This window comes from Poecilia reticulata, chromosome 4 (genome assembly GCF_904066995.2).
Source record: "Poecilia reticulata chromosome 4, P_reticulata-male-v2, whole genome shotgun sequence".
In the NCBI taxonomy this organism is placed as follows: domain Eukaryota; kingdom Metazoa; phylum Chordata; class Actinopteri; order Cyprinodontiformes; family Poeciliidae; genus Poecilia; species Poecilia reticulata.
In genome coordinates this window covers 3,891,772-3,911,812 of record NC_088833.1, presented here as the reverse complement: position 1 = coordinate 3,911,812, position 20,041 = coordinate 3,891,772, and the positions used below count along the sequence as shown (strand labels likewise).

The window sequence follows — 20,041 nt, the reverse complement described above, 5'->3', positions numbered from 1 at the left end:
CTGTTTGCCGAGTAATGATACATTTGAATATTAGTCAAAAATGTATTTTATTAATTAACCAAATTCACTCAGTGAAACGCATTATATAAATTAATTACTGATGTTTTCTAGCCCTAATTTTGATTACACTTTATGAAAACAGGATTGGAATATTACATCAGACCAATTACTAAAAAAATAACACAGACATACATACTTAATGAAAAGTATGTTTAATAGATACTTAAAAGTTATTTTCAGAAGACATTTTTAATCTGTTAAACAAGCAACAATGCATAATTTATTCAATATTAGGATAGAACATATTTGTCATCAGAGGACTTGCATAATAAAGTTTTTTATCAGTCTTAAGCTCATTAAACAATTATTAATCTTCACTGATTTTGAAAATACTTGGGTTCAGCTGATTTTTGTTGTTATGAATGAATCACATATGACATATTTATCAACCCAATCAAACACAACAGATGAGTAATAGAAGATTTTCTCAGAAATTGCAGGCTATTTTTATATTCCTTTATTCCCCATAAAATTAAACTCACCCAAGTTGCAAAACTGTAGGTTGTCCCAAAGTTGCTTTCTCAAATGATAGTTAAATTTGGATGTTCTTGATTGTTAATTTGAGACACTCGTGTAAATTTAAAACATGTTTTTTTGTAATGTTATTGGTATTTTTTTGGATTTGATTTTGGATGGACAACTTAATTGTAAGTGGACATTTTTGTTTCTTTTACAATTTCCCTCCCATTTTCAGTATTTAAAATGTTCGGTGTATTTTATGAGGTCTGTTGTGATTTACTGTTTTTTTAGTATTAAATAGTAGGCCTATGCATTCTGTACAGACTTGATTTGCATATAATATTGTTTAAAGGGGCGGATATTATGTAAAAGTAACTTTGTGAGCTTTACACCATGTTATAATCCCTCATCAAAAACATACCTGTAGAGTTGCCTTGATTCTTTCATGCATGTTTCAATGAATCTTCGATGGCAGACATTCATAGTTACTTGAAGTGCAATAAGATGGGACTGTGTTTCTAAAGAATACATAATATTACCCCTTTAATACAAATACAATTTAAAATAAAAATATTGTAAATAGTGTGTTGTGTGTTCCAGCTTTAGGAAACTGCAACTACATTATTGAGCCAAATATAGTCTTTGGTTATATTTAAATACAATACTGAATAAATGTTTAGTAAAGTAAGAAAAAATGCTGTAGGCTGTGTTTATTGAGTAAAAAATATTTATTATCAAATGTTAAAGGGGATGTATTACGTAAAACTAATTTTTTTGTACTTCCATTTGGGTTTCGGAGAAGCCCGAGCCGTTACCTAGCAACCCAAGCCGAGCCGGCCCAGCCCGTCACCTAGCAACCCAAGCTAAGCTCCAGCACTGTTTGGTCAGGTGGTTTTACTGGTTTGCGCTGTAAAATGACTGCCGGAAAAAAAATAAGAATTTTATTGTCAACTTACTCCCCAGAATCCACTTGCTACCTTCTTGTTGGTTCTTCTGGATGCTATAATTCTGCTTTTTCAAACTGTTTGCGGCCGTTTTCACCGAGTGTAACCGTTGAGATGGTGGGCGTGGCCAGCGGCAGCTTATTTGGATTTAAAGTGACAGAATCTGTCACTGTCAGCTCATTCTGAAAGGACCTCAAAATCAAATCAAATGTAATCAATTTGTTTGGTATAGCGCGTTTGCCAGGGTAATTTGCCGAGATTTCTTTTCGTTTTTTAATTGAGCCAGTTGTAGGTGGCTTCTTTGTGTTTTTCTGTCTTCATATAATCTCACATCTCCTCTGTTTAGTTGAACTCGGGTCTCAGTTTGGACCAAATTGTCGTTTCTATTACTTTGTATTCTTTGTGTCAGCTTTGTAAAGGTTTTTCTTGGAACACCAGACATTTCACCAACAAAATAATTACACAAATTTGTTTCAATATGTCATAGATTTCTTTTTATTTCATCATCTGAGCAGTTTAATCACCAAGAAAATATACATTTAAAGGATATTTCTTGATAAATTATCAAGTTTATTGAGTTTTTAAGAGTTAACAATCATCAAAAAAAAAAAGTATTGACCTATCTGAAAAATAAACAATTCTTTTGATAAATATGGCTTCAGCAACACTTTTAGACATCTATAAATGGCTACATGTTTAGATTATTAAAGCAATCAGTTATCTTCCTAAAGTTCTTTGAGCACAAACCAGAAAAGAAAATCTGTGATGGATGCTACGTAGTGGAAAAACCATTTTCACCCCAGATAAACCTCTGTTTCATCCAGTCTCTACAGTAAGTGGTTTCTCTACGAAGCGCCGGTTCTCCTGCAGGTCGGCCAGGACAAGTTGCTCCGGTTGAGGCCGTCCTTCGCTGCCACTCTGACGCAGTAGCTGGTCGTGGGTTTGAGGCCAGTCTCTGTGTAAAAATCCCCGTCTACGTTTCTCACTCTCGGCAGCAGAGTCGTCTGCTCCGCGTTTTGCTCCTCCTCGATGACGAGCTCGTACTCGGTCGCTCCGTCCACCATCGTCCACTTCACATACAGGGACCCGCCGCTGGCCGTCACAGCCAACACCTCTGGGGTTTCCAGACCTGATGGAGCGTAAAGAAGCTTCAAAATAACATCCACAACATCAAAACTGATCATTACAGTCCACTTACTGGGATTAATCATCGATTAATGGTGTATTAGCAGAGTTGGGTTGCAACTACTTACATTTACTTGAGTAACTTTTTGAAAAAAATTACTTTTAGGAGTATTTTTACCACGCTGTACTTTTTACTTTTACTTGAGTAATTTTACTATGAAGTATTTCTCCTCTTACTTTAGTAAAATTTCAGTTTTTTCTACCCACTAAATAAAAAACATGTTTTAACCAAAAATGCACCAGACACACCTGCAGCTTTGGTTTAAGTTTTATAAGTTTTTTTATTCCTTAAAATACCAACATTTCCACTTTATATGTTGGTTATATTTTAAACACCTAATGATTTTTGATCAGTTACTCAGTACTTGACTGGACTTTGTACCAAATACCTTTTTACTCTTATTGAGCAATTTCTTGGATGGACACTTTTTACTTTTACTTGAGTAAAAATATATTGAAGTAGTGCTACTCTTGCTTGGAGTCTCTGCTTATTAGATTAAAATGAGTTACAATCAATTCACTAATAATCTCTGCTTAAACTAGGGATATTCAAAGTGCGGCCCGCGGGCCTTTTGTGCCCTTTAGACTGATTTTATGCGTCCCTATTTTCAATTAAAAATTGATGTCAATTTGGCCCATAGATGCATTTTACATATTATATTTTATATATATGTCCAAGTTCTAAATGTAAAAAACAAGAAAAAAAGGTTATTCAGTCAGTATTTCACACAAGTGACACAAAATAAAATTTAATTTGTAAAGATTTTCTCCGTTGTTAGTCGGTCAAACATTTTGATACAAGAGAAAACTGAAGAAGAAAATCACTGTAATCATTAGTTGATGGATAAAATCAACCAGCTTTAGATTAATTGAATAATTGATAAGTCACTAACTTTCTTCTTCATCGCTATTGAGTTGATCGGGTTGCAGATCTCGTCTCCTGCGTGCTCTCACTGGACCTGGTGGACAGAAATTAATTACTTATGAGCTGTTTTCTTGACTTGCACAGTAAAAGAGGAAATCATGACATTACAACAGCATATTATTACAACACCGTATTGTTACAACGCCGCATTATTACAACGCCGCATTGTTACAACGCCGCATTATTACAACACCGCATTGTTACAACACCGCATTATTACAACACCGCATTGTTACAACGCCGCATTATTACAACACCGCATTATTACAATGCCGCATTATTACAATGCCGCATTATTACAACGCCGCATTATTACAATGCCGCATTATTACAACGCCGCATTGTTACAACACCGCATTGTTACAACACCGCATTGTTACAACACCGCATTGTTACAACACCGCATTGTTACAACACCGCATTGTTACAACACCGCATTGTTACAACACCGCATTGTTACAACACCGCATTATTACAATGCCGCATTATTACAACGCCGCATTATTACAACACCGCATTGTTACAACGCCGCATTATTACAACACCGCATTGTTACAATGCCGCATTATTACAACGCCGCATTGTTACAACACCGCATTATTACAACACCGCATTATTACAACACCGCATTATTACAACACCGCATTATTACAACACCGCATTATTACAACACTGCATTATTACACCACCCCATTGTTACAACGCCGCATTATTACAATGCCGCATTGTTACAACACCGCATTGTTACAACACCGCATTATTACAACACCGCATTGTTACAACACCGCATTATTACAATGCCGCATTGTTACAACACCGCATTGTTACAACGCCGCATTATTACAACACCGCATTATTACAATGCCGCATTGTTACAACACCGCATTGTTACAACGCCGCATTATTACAACACCGCATTATTACAATGCCGCATTATTACAATGCCGCATTGTTACAACACCGCATTATTACAACGCCGCATTATTACAACACCGCATTATTACACCACCGCATTATTACAATGCCGCATTGTTACAATGCCGCATTGTTACAACACCGCATTGTTACAACGCCGCATTATTACAATGCCGCATTATTACAATGCCGCATTGTTACAACACCGCATTGTTACAACACCGCATTATTACAATGCCGCATTATTACAATGCCGCATTGTTACAACACCGCATTGTTACAACGCCGCATTATTACAACACCACATTATTACACCACCGCATTATTACAATGCCGCATTATTACAATGCCGCATTGTTACAACACCGCATTGTTACAACGCCGCATTATTACAACACCACATTATTACACCACCGCATTATTACAATGCCGCATTATTACAACACCGCATTGTTACAACACCGCATTATTACAATGCCGCATTATTACAACGCCGCATTGTTACAACACCGCATTGTTACAACACCGCATTGTTACAACACCGCATTATTACAATGCCGCATTATTACAATGCCGCATTATTACAATGCCGCATTATTACAATGCCGCATTATTACAATGCCGCATTATTACAACACCGCATTATTACACCACCGCATTATTACAACGCCGCATTATTACAATGCCGCATTGTTACAACACCGCATTGTTACAACGCCGCATTATTACAACACCGCATTATTACACCACATTATTACAACAACATATTATTACAACGCCGCATTATTGCAACGCCGCATTATTACACCACATTATTACACCATATTATTTCACCATATTATTACAACGCCGCATTATTGCAACGCCGCATTATTACAATGCCGCATTATTACACCACATTATTACACCATATTATTTCACCATATTATTATAACGCTGTAGACAGAAAACATTTCTGCCAAAAAACTGAAATTTCAGATTAATCTCAGAAGATTTCTAAAATGGAAAAAACATGGAAATTTCTTTGAAAAGTAAAAAGTTTTACACTTTTGAAACAGTATATTTTACTAACATCAAAACATTTTAAAAAGAAACATGAACATTTCTGAGTATTTTGTTCTATCTAGAAAATGTTCAACTTTCAAACTTAAATGTTGTTTTTTCTAAAAATGTCTTAGTTTTTTGGCAGAAATGTACTTTATTTTAAAATTTCAATGGTCCTTGAACATCAAATTAATACAAGGATTGGCATTCTTTCCAAATAAATGTTGGCTGGGACTTTAATTCTCTTCAAATGCAGGAAACCAACTCAGATGTTGAGAATTGTGTTTTCTGCCGGACCTGTTACGTTTTGGCTCGGGTTGCTTTCCCCGACAGCGTTGCTGGCCGTTACTGCGGTGGCAGCAGGGTTGAAGTTGATCAGCTGGCAGGAGAGTCCTGCGGTGCTGCACAGCTTCACCCGGCTTCCCCCCGACACGTTGTAGACCGTGTACATGGTGGCCAACACCGACGCGTCCCAGGACAAGATGGCCGACGTCGAGTTCCCGCTGTATTTAACCCTCTGCGGCGCACAAGGCTCTGCAAGACAGACATGAAATAAACCGCTCTGAACTTTCCTCTAATAAAATAATAAAGTTACACACTAAGAAAATATATTCACACGTTCAAAGTAGTACAGGTATAAACTTATTTTTACATCAGCAGCATCATCCAATAAATCACAAGTTATGATATATTAACATTATTTATTAGTATTTTCCTTGTCCATTTATCTGTCATGCAATCATATTTGCAGGCTATTGTAAGCTAACATTGATAATTGTTAACATATTATCATTTCTATTGTACATTTCTAAATCAATATATCATAAAACAGTAATAATTGACAACTTTATTAAATGGTAACAATAAAAAGCTAATTTAGAATGTCAGAGGGAAAACAGAGAAATTATTTATGATGGGGCCATTCTTAATCTCAGAAACTTTATTAAAAAAAAAAAAATTTCTGAGCTGCAAAAGTTGAATATTTGCAAGAAAAAACTTTAAACGTTTGAGATTAATCTCAGAAATGTTATAGAAAGAATAAGGACATTTCTGAGCTCCAAGAAAAAAAACTCACATTTTTGAAAATTTGTATTTCCAAATTAGAGATTAATTTAAAAATTTGAGTTTTTCCAGGCAAATTTTTGACTTTTCAAAGAAATTTAAAAGTTTTTCTAGAAAATTTTGGAGATCAATTAAAAAAATTCTGACTTTTTTTCTTGCAGATTTTTGACTTTCCAAGTTAAACTCAAAATGTGAGTTTTTGACTTTTCACGTTCAGAAATGTACTTTTTTTCCTAGAATATTTCTCAGATTAATCTAAACATTTGAGATTTTTCTAGCTAATTTTAGAGTTTTCAGAAATGTACTTTTCTAGAAAATTCCTTGAATTCATCTCAGAATTTCTTAGTTTTGTGACAGAAATTTAAGTTTCTGTCTACAATTCCCCTACATGCCGTCGTATTTCTTGTTTTTGCGATGTTTTCACTGATTGCAGCGAAGGCTCAGTACTTACTCCCTGTTTTGTCCAGTGACGTTGTAAACCCTGACCTACCTGTGGTTCCTGCGTAGGTTCTGGACGGCTTGCTGACGCCTCCAGAGTTTCTGGAGAACACGGTCACGTTGAAAGCCGAGCTGCACGGCACTGGCAGCTCGAAGTACGGCCTGGGCTGCCAGTAGGAGGAGACTTTCATCAGAGCCAGCGGGTCGTTTCCGACCCAGCCTCTCACTTCAACCAAATACTCGACGCCTGAACAGTTGACTTTGTCCCAGGATATCATGGCCCAGAACATTAGTTTGATCCTCTGCATCCGGACATTCAGGCGAGACGGAGGGCATGGAGCTGATACGAAAGAGAGAGAGAGAAAGAGAGTTACACCAGTAAACTTGGAAATGTTATTTTACATGAACTCTGTTACCTGCTCCTTCCTGCAGAGGTTTGCTCTCCGAGCTGTTGCAGGCCCCGTCGAAGGCTTTAACCGTAAAGTTGTAGTTGTTGCCACACTGCAGGGTTTTCAGTGTGCAGGAAGTGTTGCTGCTGTCACAGTAAAAGGCTTCGCCAGCCGCAGACGACGCGCGGCTGAAATACGCCACAGCGCCGTCGGTGCGAGACCAAGACAGCTGAGCGTAGTTGGTCTGACAGTCGATGTCCACGGTGAGATTAGACGGAGCGCAAGGCACTGAAAAATAAAGGAAGTCAGAGAGCGAATGCAGTGGCGGTGATGTTTCCCAGTCACCATTATTTTATCTTAAATACAAAATATTGATTTTTTAATATATAGTTTTCAATTAAAAGTGCTCTGAGAGTTTTGTTTTTACAGAAAATAGTCACTTTCTCCTCCAGTCTGTACACTCCAGTTAACGATTAATCAATTCCTAAATTATTTTTGATTATTCTAACAATCGATTAATCACGATTAATCGTTTCTGCCCCAGTTGTACCTGTTCTGAAGGTATTGTTGCTGGGGTAGCTGGTGCAGTTTTCTCCCACGGCGGTGATGCTCACGCCGTACGTCTGGCCGCAGTGCAGGGCAGACAGGGAGCAGTTGTTGGCCGTGTTGTTGCAGGCCACGACGTGGCCATCTTGTCCTCTGGCCGTCAGCCGGTACGCTGTGGCCACCAACGATTGTTCCCAGGAAATCACGGCCCCTCTGTCCTCGCACTGCGGCACCACTATCACGTTGCTCGGCACGCAGGGAGCTAAAGGAGAAAAAGATTAAATATCCCAAAGATGTGGACAACTTGAAGTCACATTCATAAGATCACCCACCAGCTCCCTGCTGGAGGGCAAAAAGCTGGTGGCTAACGATGACTACCATTGGTTTTAACTGATAAACCATCAACATAACGCGCTAAATCTTAAATGTACACCTGATATGTAAAATAAAAAGGGATGCAGTGCTTTGCTACACTACGACAACTTGAAACAAGGTCAGGAAAAGTTTTAATTAGGACAGAAATAGGGAGGGAGAGTTCAGTAATGCTAGCTTGACTATGAGAACCTTAACATATGGATGTAACTGTTAAAAAAAAAAGAAAAGATGACCCACACCAACTCTGACAGATCATCAGGAGAGCAGGTGTTTAAATTAGCTAATCAACCACCGCGGCGTTAGCTTAGCTAATAGCAGCGGTAGCTAATCTGCCACAGCGATCACTTATTAATAATCGTAATGATCACAAAATAAACATAAAACCTGAAAAAATAAAACTGTAATGTTCTGAATGTTCTGTTCTTTGTGTGGGAAATGTTTGAGTGTTTTTTCATTTTGAATCCTGAAACAAAGTGTCGTTGTCAGTTGCTATGGCAACTTGTCACCTAAGCTGTGTGTAGCTTAGGTGACAAGAGAGTGAAAAAAAAGTGGTTTTGAGTTGAGTTTCTGTGTTTATTTTCCCTTTGCTGTGGTACAAAGCACTAAGTTAATAACATCCACATCTCCAGGTTTCATTTTGTTAACCGAGTCGTTCTACGGCAGCAGCACAGCTACTTATGGCAAGTAAAAATATCGTCTTTTTGCTCTCCAGCGTTGTGCTCATGCACAAAGTTTCCAGATGTAAACAACAACATGCAGGCGTTGCATAAAGGCGGAACTGATTCTGTTTTAAATACCCGTCTTGATCTTCGTCGGGGGACTTCTTAGGCTGCTGCACTTGTTGGAGGAAGCTGACACGATGACGCTGTAGTGTCGGCCGCAGCGGGCATCCTGGAGGACGCACCAGTTGGACGAGCTGTTGCAGGAAATGACGGATTTATCGTCGGCTTCACCTGTGACCAGGTAGAGCGGCGAGTCCAGCGTTTGCTTCCATTCAACCAGGATGGTGTCGCTGTTGCATGCAGCTGTTGCACTGACGCTCTCTAGAGTGCAAGGACCTGAAGGAACGGAAATAAACAGAAATATGCCAAATGTCGGCGTCGATTCAACCATTTCTGAGTCTGGATAGCTGTGAAACAAAACATGACAGATTCTGTAATATCTTCTTACTTATATCTAGAGTAAGTAGCTGCATTTCCATTTATTATAATTGCACAAATTGTTATTACAAATATAAATTTGCTTAATGGAAACGTGACATTTTTTTTTTTAAATTATGTTTTTGGTGTATTTCAAAAACAATGCAATGGTAACGCTTTCTTTCACATCACGATGTGATCAACAGCTGGATGTTACTACTGACAGAAACGACAAAGATGACAACAGGAAGTGGTAGGAGGATGATGGCGCTGCATGATTTTTCATTTTACTTATTCATGTGTGATTTTAATTGTGTTTCTTGTATGGAATCACTGCAATTACAAAATTGTTTCTTTTTTTTTTTTTTTTTTCATTTTTGTGCACATTTTTAATGGAAAACCAACTAGTGGCTACTTTTCTATTGACCGTATAATTGTGTTGGTTTGGTTTGAATTATGAAAATTTGATTAATGGATAGTTTTGAAAACAAATTTCTTTTCAATAAAAAGTTTTTGGCAATATGATGAGGTGGTTTTTAGGCAGTATCAAAATTCGTGTATTTTCTAAACTCCGATGGAAACACTTCTTGTCACATCACAAGAGTCACATGATCAACAACCGGACGTTACTACTGGTGGAAACGACAAAGAAGACGACAGGAAGCGGTTGGTGGATTTTGTTTTTATAATCCCTTTTTGTGTGAACAAACTTATTCACATGTGATTTTAATTGCGTTTTTTCGATTTCACAGAATCGTGACAAAGTTTTGCGTAAATTTGAAAAGGGAACACAGCTGGTGTGGAAGGTTGCTGAAAACCAAAAGTATGAAGCTGCGTACCTGTCTCGATCTCAAAGGTGCTGCTGTGATTACTGCGGCAGTGCTTGTTGACTGCCGTGACATGGAAGGTGTAGAGAGTCCCACATTTCAGATCTGCGACTTCACACGGGGAGGACGAGGCGGTGCAGCTGGAGTTATGGCCGCCGGCCGCTGTGGCCAGGACGGAGTAGCTGCTGGCGCCTTCTGAGGGGGTCCAGGACACCCAGGCCGAGTTTGACACGCAGTCCAGGCGGCCATTGGGCTTCGTGGGAACACATGGAGCTGTCGCACATCAGGACAGGAGTTTTACTTTTCATTCACTTTTTATGCAGCAGAAACTTCTTTATTTCTCAGAAATAAATGATTAATCAACAACCGATTAATTATGATTAATCGGTTGTTGAAATAATCATCAACAATTAATTGTCAGCTGGAGTAAATACTAATTTTTCTGTGTTTCAGGAGATTAAAAACAATAATAATTACAATGGCTGAAACTATTGTTGAAATAGTCTTCAGCTAATTTAGTAATTAATTAATCATTAACTGGAGTAGAGACACTTTTTGGTATTTCAAAAAAATTAAACGATTAATCATGATTAATCGATTGTTGAAACAATCTTCAACCAATTTAGAAGTTAATTAATCAATAATTGGAGTTTATGGACTCAAAAAATGCAATTTGTGGAAAAAACAAACACATTCAGAGCAGCAATTAAGCCAAAAATATACAATATACTATCTGTATATATATATATATATATATATATATATATATATATATATATATATATATATATATATATATATATATATATTCACACACACATTTTGCATTTAAAATAAAAACACTTTTTTTCTGTAAACATGTTTTACAAAAAACTTCTCAAGTGTCAACGCTTCAGCTTCACTTTGTTGAAATTTACTAAAGGAATGATATGTTACTGCATTTTACGCAAAAAATATATATATATATTTTCCCTATTTTAAAAAGTATTTGCATCTTTTAATGTATTTCTAGAATTGTATGATAAAGGCTGATGTAGCTTAGAGAAAAATCTGTAGAATCTTCCAGTTTATCCGACTTACTGTCAGAATAATCGACGGGGTAACAAACCCCAGTCATAGTTATCATTTTAAAAAGAAATAGATTATAACAGGATTTTTTTTTTAGGACGTTTCCGTTCCTATAGCAACGATGAGCCGACGTTTACCTGAGCAGGTCGCCACCACGGCGCTCGGTTTGCTCTCACAGGCGTCTCTGACGGAGATCACCGTGACGTTGTATCGCTGCCCACAGGGCAGGCCGGCGATGCTGCAGGACTCGGTGCTGGAGTTACAGTACAGCCTGGCGCCGGTGCTGCTCACCACGGACACATGGAAGTACTGGGCGTCCGGGTTGGGAGCCCAGGAGACGACCATCGCCTTTTCAGCACATTCGGCACCGACTGTCACGTTCTGAGGCGGGCATGGAGCTGAGACAGGGGCAAAGTGATTTACATCAGTCACCAGTTATGAAACAATATTACATTTAGTGAAACATCAACCAAATACATTGATGACGGTTCAAGTCATTATGAGTCAAAGGGAACTCTAACAGCAGGTCTTTAATGTGTTTTGGTGCTGAGCCGTTCTCATAAACTAACAGCAGTATTTTAAACTCTGAGCTGCAGGTGGAAGGTCTGTTAATTAATCACATGAACACATTAAAACAAGCTCAATAACATCCACATTTTTCTCTCTTTCTACCAAAAACTGGCTGATAAAAGTCTTCAGTCTGGAGTTTTGGTCTTGACTTTCTACAAAGGACAACTTTGTTTACAGAGATGCCAGGATTTGTTTTATTTGTTGTGTTGTTTTATTTTAGGTATTTAAATGTCTTCCAGTTCCAAAGTTAAATGTTCGTTGGAATTTAAGGTTTATTGATCTTTGAGAATGTGTTCTTGCATTATATTACTTTATTATATTATTATTATATTACCTGTAAGCGATTCTCTAGATCTTATTGGGACACGGAAACGTTCTTCACTTGATAGGAGGCCGACTTTGAAACTGCCTTTATGTGGCTCTGAAGGGTCAGAGGTCATCCTGATCTCTAGTTTCCAGCGGTAATAACTGAAGCTGTGCGTTGACTCTAGATCTATAACTCTAGATTGTTCCTGTTCATCCACACATTTATCTGTTTTAAGCATCATGATGACATCATAACGTAGAGCTGTGCATCACCTGCATAAGTTATTCTAATGCACGCAGGTAGATGTAGAGCTGAATAGCTAAAGTTTAGCTTCTTAGCTAGCGGCCTTCAGTTCCTACCTGTCCGTACGTGAGTCTTGCTGCTCTCCTCGCCGGCGCAGGACTCGTCCAGGCCGAACACGGCGACGCTGTAGGTCTGTCCACACTGCAGGTCGCTCAGGTCACAGAAGGTCATCGTGTTGTTGCACTCGGCCCTGTGTCTCCCGTCTGCAGTAACGCCGACCGCAACGTAAGAGAGCGCGCCGCTGGCGCCCTCCCAGGTCACCGCAGCCGAGTTCGAGTGGCAGCGGAGGGACGCGCCGACGTTCGTGGGCTTGCAAGGGACTGGCAGAGAGAAGAAACACAGAAAACTCAAAAAGTTTAAAATTTGCGAGAAGAAAAAAGTCACAAAATATGAGAACATGTATTCTAGAAAAAACATTTTCTGATCTCATTGAGCCAAAAACATTCATCTATTGTAAAAGTTTAGAATTGTAAAATGTTCAATTTTGGACTTTCCAGTTTTTTCTAGAAAATGACTGAAATTAGTCTAAACATTTTTTAGATTGTTTTCCTTACAAATTTTAATTTTTCAAACTCAGAAATGCACTTGGTTTTTTTTCACAAAAGTTCTGAAATGGGCAAAAAGATTTGAAAAAAGTTTGGCAACTTTACGCTTACAGAGTTAAAAAATGTAAAAAAAAAAAATCTAGAGCTTTTTTCTCGTGACTTTTAAAATGTTCAAACTCAGAAATGTCCTTACTTTTTTCTGCCAAATGTCTTAAATTAATTTCAAATTTTGTGAGGTTTTTTTTTCCCCCACAACGTTTCATATTTGGGAGTTCAGAAATATCAAAGTTTTTTCCTACAAAATTTCTGAGATTAATCTCAAACTTTGTATTTCTCACAAATTCAGCTTTTGAACTGAAAAATTTCCATTTTTTTTTCTATAAAATTTCCAAGTTTAATTTAAAATATTTTAGTTTTCTTGCAAATTTTTGGCCTTTCAAACTGAAATTTTCTTGTCTTTTCTAGAATTATTTTTTACGCCAACTCCGATATCTAACTCCTCCCCGTCACCATGACAACGAGCAGTTTAAAGCTTAAGAGAAAATGTAAAAGTATTCCTACCAGACTTCAGGTCGAGGTAGGCGTTGCTGTTGTCGCAGCGTCCGTCTTGAGCCGTCACTGTCAGGTTGTAGGTCTGGCCGCAGTGCATGCTGGGAAGCTTGCAGCTGTTTTTGTCGCTGTCACAGAATATTTTGTGACCGTCGGGCCCCAAAGCTTGAACGTGGTACGAATCGACGCCTTTGTCTTTGGCCCATGACACCACGCCGGTGTTGTTGCCGCACAACATCTCCGCCGTCACTTCCTGCGGCACACACGGCGCTGCAACCCGACACGAAGGGAGAAAAGGGTCAACAAAACATGAAATCAAAGCAGTGATTCTCAAACTGTGGTCTGCAGGCGCCCCCTAGTGGTCTGTAAGGTACTGCATGTAAACGACCATTTATTTACCATTAAGTCAACTCAAAGTCCGATGCTGCAGCAGCTTAGCAAAGGACTGGGTTTAAAAATGATAACGGAGAAAACCGGGTCACTCAAAAGAAAGACTGAAGATACCAATGGAAATAAAACACCAGAAATACTTAAATCATCAGAGGAAGTCAAACCTGCTGAGTGTTGATGTCGTTCACAAATGATGTGATTCTTTTGAACGGTTCTACGATGTGAACGAGTCTCAGTTGGTGGGAACTGGTCTTTGTTTTTTAAGACTTTGCTTGCTCATAATGCGCCGCTCGCATGTCAACAGCTAAAAATGATTTAATCGGCAACTACATACAATAAAGACAACTGATGATGAAAGGAAACAATTAGAGACTTAAGAGACTAATATTTTCATTTCAGGTTGTAAATATTAAGATGTTGTGTATTTCAGGTCCAGCGAATCGGTTAATTGTTACTCAGCCTGAACAAGTTTGAGAAACGTTGCGTTAAAAGCTAAATTAAACCCGAATCGTGACTGAACCTGTGTCGATCTTCACGACTGAGCTCTCGGCGCTGCTGCACACGTCGTCCGAAGCGATGACGGCGATGGAGTAGTTCAGGCCGCACAGGACGTCGTCCAGCAGACACGTGGTGGAGGAGCTGTTGCACGTCGAGACGAAGCCGCCGCCGTCGCCGTGCGCCACCGTGGAGTACGACGAGGCGCCTTGGCTCTGCTCCCAGGAGACCATGACGCCGCCGGACTCACACACGACTCGGGCCTCCACCAGCGCAGGCACACAGGGAACTACAGCACAGCAGCAAACAATTCACCGACTTACGACTCATGGTCAATGGTTTATCAGTGTTTTTAAATTAAAAAAAAAAAAAAAGAAATGAATAAAAAAGGAATTCAATCATTTTCAAGTCATAAATTTGTATTTTTAAAATAAATTCAGTCTGGTTTTCAATCATTTTTACAAAATCTATGTAGCCTCACAATTAGTATTAATCAATTAATTTATGATAAATTCAAACAATCTCAATAATTTTTATTTGTATTATTTATAATTTTTCTCTCTTTCTACCAAAAACTGGATGATAGTTGACACTTTTCAACTAATCCTGTTTTTTGAGGCACAGTTTTGAGTTCATAATTAATTTTATTTGCTTTTTTCTTTTGTTTCTGTTTATTTTGCTAGTTTAAAATGTCTTCTAGTGTTAAATATTAGAATTTAATGATTTGAGAAAGTATTCTTGCCTGATTTTTGCCATTATCTTACTTGAAAATGGTCTCAAAACAATATTATCTTTTATCGCGATAATTACTGGGATAATTTATCGTCCAGCAAAATTTATTACTGTGGCAGGTCAAGGCTCTGCTGGTCAGTCTGAAGCAGAAGCAGTTGATACAGAAACAAAGATGGCGGAGCGATACCAGAACAGGAAAGAGAGAAAAAACATTCCCTTACTTGTTCATTCATATCCTGTTTCTTTTTCTAATTTACAAAAACTTTAGTTTGAAATTCTTTCCTACAGATATTGTGCCTGTAACATGAAAATGTGTCTCAAAACAATAATATTAATGTCATCACAATAACTTCTGGGATAATTTATTGCTATGACAGGCCTATTGATAACTCGCATTCCTAATTACATCAACATTTTTTGTCCCGATTTTTCATTTCAAATTTTAACCCAAAAGCATTTTCTTACCTGCTTTGAGCTGCTGCACTTCGCTCTGCGACACGTTGCACACGGCGTTAACGGCGATGACGCTGACGTTGTAGGTGAAGCCGCACATGAGGTCGACCAGGAAGCAGGACTGGGAGTCTGTGGAGCAGTTGGTCTCGTGTTCCTGCACGCCGAAAGCTTGGACGATGTAGGAGTCTGCGCCGCTGCTGGCCTGCCACTCCACCTGAGCTACGTTGCTATCGCAGTCCAGACTGGCCACGACGTCTTCAGGAGGGCAGGGCACTGGGGAGAAAAGGTGAAAACGAAGGATTATCGCTGAAGAGGCGCTTAATTTCCTCCTGCTCTTAAACTTGTGGTTTACGAGGGACAGCATGGAAATAAAAATGGAGGTTAGGCGATTTAATGTGGATGAAAATAGACATTTTAGTAATTTATTTTATCTTACTGTTCATCACTTATGATAAATTTGTAATCATAATTATGTTACAATGAATTCCAGTTAATTACGTTTTGTCGGATTTGTTAGCTTCACCATTTTCTCCACAGTTTGCTCATTGAATAAATTTGAAAAGGATAATTAAATGCCGTTAGAGGTGGATGGTATGGAGTTCATATTTAATCTCGATATTTTGTGACACTTTAATGATGATAGAAACTACGATAAACACAAATACGATTCTTAAAAAACTTTCCCATTTGAAACAGACTCTTTGAGACGCCATTCACTTAAATAATTGTGATTTATGTCACTAATTTGAACACAGTAACTGCATTTAATCATACTTTTGAATTTACTGATTTTGAAGCCAAGGTTGAACAAACTGGAGAAAATAATAAAAATAAAGTTTCCACGAATAACGCCAAGTTTTTTTTCTTTATCACATATTAAAATTTATTGCGACGACAGTAAATCAAAATTCATGACAAATGATAAATGATGCGGTAAAAGCAAACCCATAAAGCAGCTTTGTGATACAAATTGCACTTCTTTGTGTAACTGGTGTCATTTATCATAAGTTTATTTACGAGATAAGTCATTTAAAAAATGCCGCGTCATTCTCCTGCAACTACTTCCTGTCGTCGTGGTGTTTGTCATTTCCGCCAGTAGTAACATCCAACTGTTGGTCATGTGACTCTTGTGTTTCTGTCGCAGTTTTACAAATTAAATAAATTTTTATAGTAAAAAAAAAACAACAAAAAAAACTACTCATCCCAGCACAAAAAGATTTTTACTGATTAACGTATTTGTTTTAAATGCTGTGTTTTTATTCAGTAAATTTATTTTCAGAATTCTAATTTGTGCACGGGCTGCACAGTGGCGCAGTTGGTAGAGCTGTTGCGTTGCAGCAAGAAGGTTCTGGGTTCGATTCCCGGCCCCGGTCTTTCTGCATGGAGTTTGCATGTTCTCCCTGTGCATGGTGGGTTTTCTCCGGGTACTCCGGTTTCCTCCCACAGTCCAAAAACATGACTGTCAGGTTAATTGGCCTCTCCAAATTGCCCCTAGGTGTGAGTGTGTGTGTGCATGGTTGTGTGTCCTGTGTGTCTCTGTGTTGCCCTGGTGACTGGTGACCTGTCCAGGTGACCCCGCTCTCGCCCGGAACGTTAGCTGGAGAGACACCAGCACCTCCTGACCCCACTGAGGGACAAGGGTTTAAGAAAATGGATGGATGGATAATTTGTGCACAGCTTTAGTCTTAAATATTTAACTTTAGTAAAGTCAGGATTTTTATATGGAAACTATGGAGGAACAAATCCCTTAAACTGTTTATGACAGCTTTTGAGTTGAAGTAATTCAACAAAATCAAAATCTATTTTAATTTACTCGAGCCGTTTTACTCTGAATTTAAGGTTTTTATCTTCTGTTTGAGCGGTTACCTGACTCCAGTTGCAGCGTGGCGCTGGGTGGGCTGCTGCACTGATCGTTTGACGCCACAGTTGCCACCTGGTAGGTCTGGCCGCACTGCAGGCTCTCCAGCTCACAGTTGGTGAAGCTGGTGGTGCAGCTGGAAACATGGCCACCAGAGGACCGGGCGGTGGACATGTAGTTCAAGGCGCCCTCAGAATACATCCAGTCCAGGAGCGCAGAGTTGGTGTAGCAGTCCACAATCACAGAGCCAATGTTGGGCGTACAGGGAACTAAGAGACGTAATTAAACATAAATACATTTCATCTGTTATTTAGGCACAATGGGCCGCCATTTGTAAAGTTACACAGTCAAAAATTAGCAGCGATAATTTAAGTAAGCTAACTCATAGCTTAAAATTTGGTTTTGTAAATTAATTATTTAGCTTCCTAGCTAAATATTTAGCTCCAAATTAAATTTAGCACCAAATTAAATATGTAGTTTGGAGCTACGCATTTTGCTTGTTAACTAAATTGTTTGGAGCTAAATATTTAGTTTATAAACTAAATGCTTATTTAGCTCATAGCTTAATAATGGAGCTAAATATTTAATTTGTAAATGAAATATTTATATTGCTAAGTAAAAATTTGGCTCCAAACTAGCTGTTTAACATATTAGCTAGATATTTTGTTTGGAGCTACATATTTAGCTTGATAGTCTGGATTAAATATCTAGTTTTATAAACTAAATATTGTAAAGTGAATGAGTAAAACTGAACTCCCATGTTTTTCTTTTAAGTTTTGACTGTGTAACTTCACAAACAGCACTCCACTCAGCTTTATTTTTTGGTGATTCATATAAATCCTGAATGTGAACCTGATTCAAACGCGACAGCTGGGCTCGGTAAGCTGGAACAGATGTTGTCCTGCGCCACCACCTGGACGTTGTACTGGTGTCCGCAGGTCAGGTTGGTCAGCGCACACTTTGTTCCCTCTGTTGCGCAGCTGGACTCGGCTCCCTGTGTGCTCACTGCGATCACTTTGTAAAACAGAGCGCCGTCACTGGCACTCCAGGACACGACCGCCTCGTTTGTGGAGCAGTTGACCGTCACTCGCACGTCAGTGGGAACACAGGGGACTGGGGACGGAGATGACATGGTCAGCATTTAACAGGAAACATCTTGTTTAAATTTTAGGTTGGTGAATTGAACAGGGTTCATTTTTCATTAAATTTACTTTTAAGGTTATAGTGTGGGGACGTATGAAGCAAAATTCACATTTTGCCTGTTTTTCTACTTGGATTTTGGTCTCCACTGCTTCTAAAAACAGCCAAACTTGTTAGTTGGTGATAAGTTCATGTTTTCTGGTGTCTAGAAAATTAGCTGTTTCAAAAACTTTCCAAATGCAACATTACAAGTTAGCAACCCCAGACCGTTACCTAGCAACCCCAGATCGTTACTTAGCAACCCCAGACCATTACCTAGCAACACCAGACCGTTACCTAGCAACCCCAGCGGAACTCAGCCCATCACCTAGCAACCCAAGAACTGACCAGACTCAACTCTCATTAAGTAGGAATTATTTTGTGGGAAAAATGTTTTGAACTTGTTTTGTATAGATCATAGACATTCCTAACCTGTTTAAGGAAGCATAATATCTTATGTCATCTTTAATATTATGTGCAAGTGAAAATACATGAGAGAAATAAGCTTCTTTTCAGCAATTTTTGGAATGAGAAAAGAATAAAAGAGGCATTTAAATGTCTACCAACTCACCCGACTGCAGTATGTCAGACATGCTGGGGTCAGAATCACAGATCCCGTTGGAACCGACAACCGTCACCAGGTTGTGCTTCCCACACGGGATGTTGGGAATGGCGCACTGCTCGTTTTCAGACGCGCAGCTCATCGGCCGGCCGTTTTCTGGCATCACCGTGGCGGTGTAGAACTCCGCCCCCGCCGAGCCGGTCCACGACAGCAGAGCGATGTTCGACAGGCAGTTCAAGACGCTGTGCACTTCGGTGGGCGGGCAGGGCTCTGCAGCCGGGAGCACAATATGAAGAGCAGAGGGTTTAGATTGGTGTCAGATGAAGCAAATAAGAAGAAAAGGTCAATACAGCACAACTACTCAGACTCAACTACTGCAGCATATTCCCTCACTAAACCAAATAGAAAACACAAAGTCCATTTTTTCTCTAAATCGTTAAAAGATAACTTTCTGGGACCCATTTTGAAACAAACCAACTTTTGTATTTTATAATTTATGGGAATACACTTTTTTAATAAGTTAAGAATCAAAGGCTTAAATGATTAATCGTGATTAATCGATTACTGAAAACATCAGAATCTAATTTAGTAATAAATTAATCATTAATTGGAGTATGCTGACTCTGAAAAGGGTCATTTTGATGAGAAATTTATCTGTTCAGAGCAGTAATTTAAGCCAAAACTGTACAAAATATATAATAAATGCAATATGTATTTTGAAT

General features: G+C 38.7%; 1 protein-coding gene across 1 annotated transcript in view; it reads right to left on the bottom strand.

The window, feature by feature from the left end:
* Positions 1–1,934: 1,934 nt before the first annotated feature.
* The window catches only part of fndc7b (fibronectin type III domain containing 7b), a 60,969-nt gene continuing 42,862 nt past the window's right edge, over positions 1,935–20,041 (bottom strand). Inside the window, exons 44-59 of the mRNA XM_008406271.3 lie at positions 19,329–19,589; positions 18,431–18,691; positions 17,587–17,847; positions 15,733–15,993; positions 14,561–14,824; positions 13,663–13,920; positions 12,613–12,876; positions 11,514–11,774; positions 10,321–10,581; positions 9,140–9,400; positions 7,972–8,229; positions 7,449–7,709; positions 7,085–7,372; positions 5,830–6,066; positions 3,542–3,607; positions 1,935–2,592 (exon numbers count right to left, since the gene is read on the bottom strand). Coding sequence (XP_008404493.2) covers positions 2,309–2,592; positions 3,542–3,607; positions 5,830–6,066; positions 7,085–7,372; positions 7,449–7,709; positions 7,972–8,229; positions 9,140–9,400; positions 10,321–10,581; positions 11,514–11,774; positions 12,613–12,876; positions 13,663–13,920; positions 14,561–14,824; positions 15,733–15,993; positions 17,587–17,847; positions 18,431–18,691; positions 19,329–19,589 — 4,007 coding nt within the window. The 3' untranslated portion in view covers positions 1,935–2,308. The remainder of the gene's footprint in view (positions 2,593–3,541; positions 3,608–5,829; positions 6,067–7,084; positions 7,373–7,448; positions 7,710–7,971; positions 8,230–9,139; positions 9,401–10,320; positions 10,582–11,513; positions 11,775–12,612; positions 12,877–13,662; positions 13,921–14,560; positions 14,825–15,732; positions 15,994–17,586; positions 17,848–18,430; positions 18,692–19,328; positions 19,590–20,041) is intronic.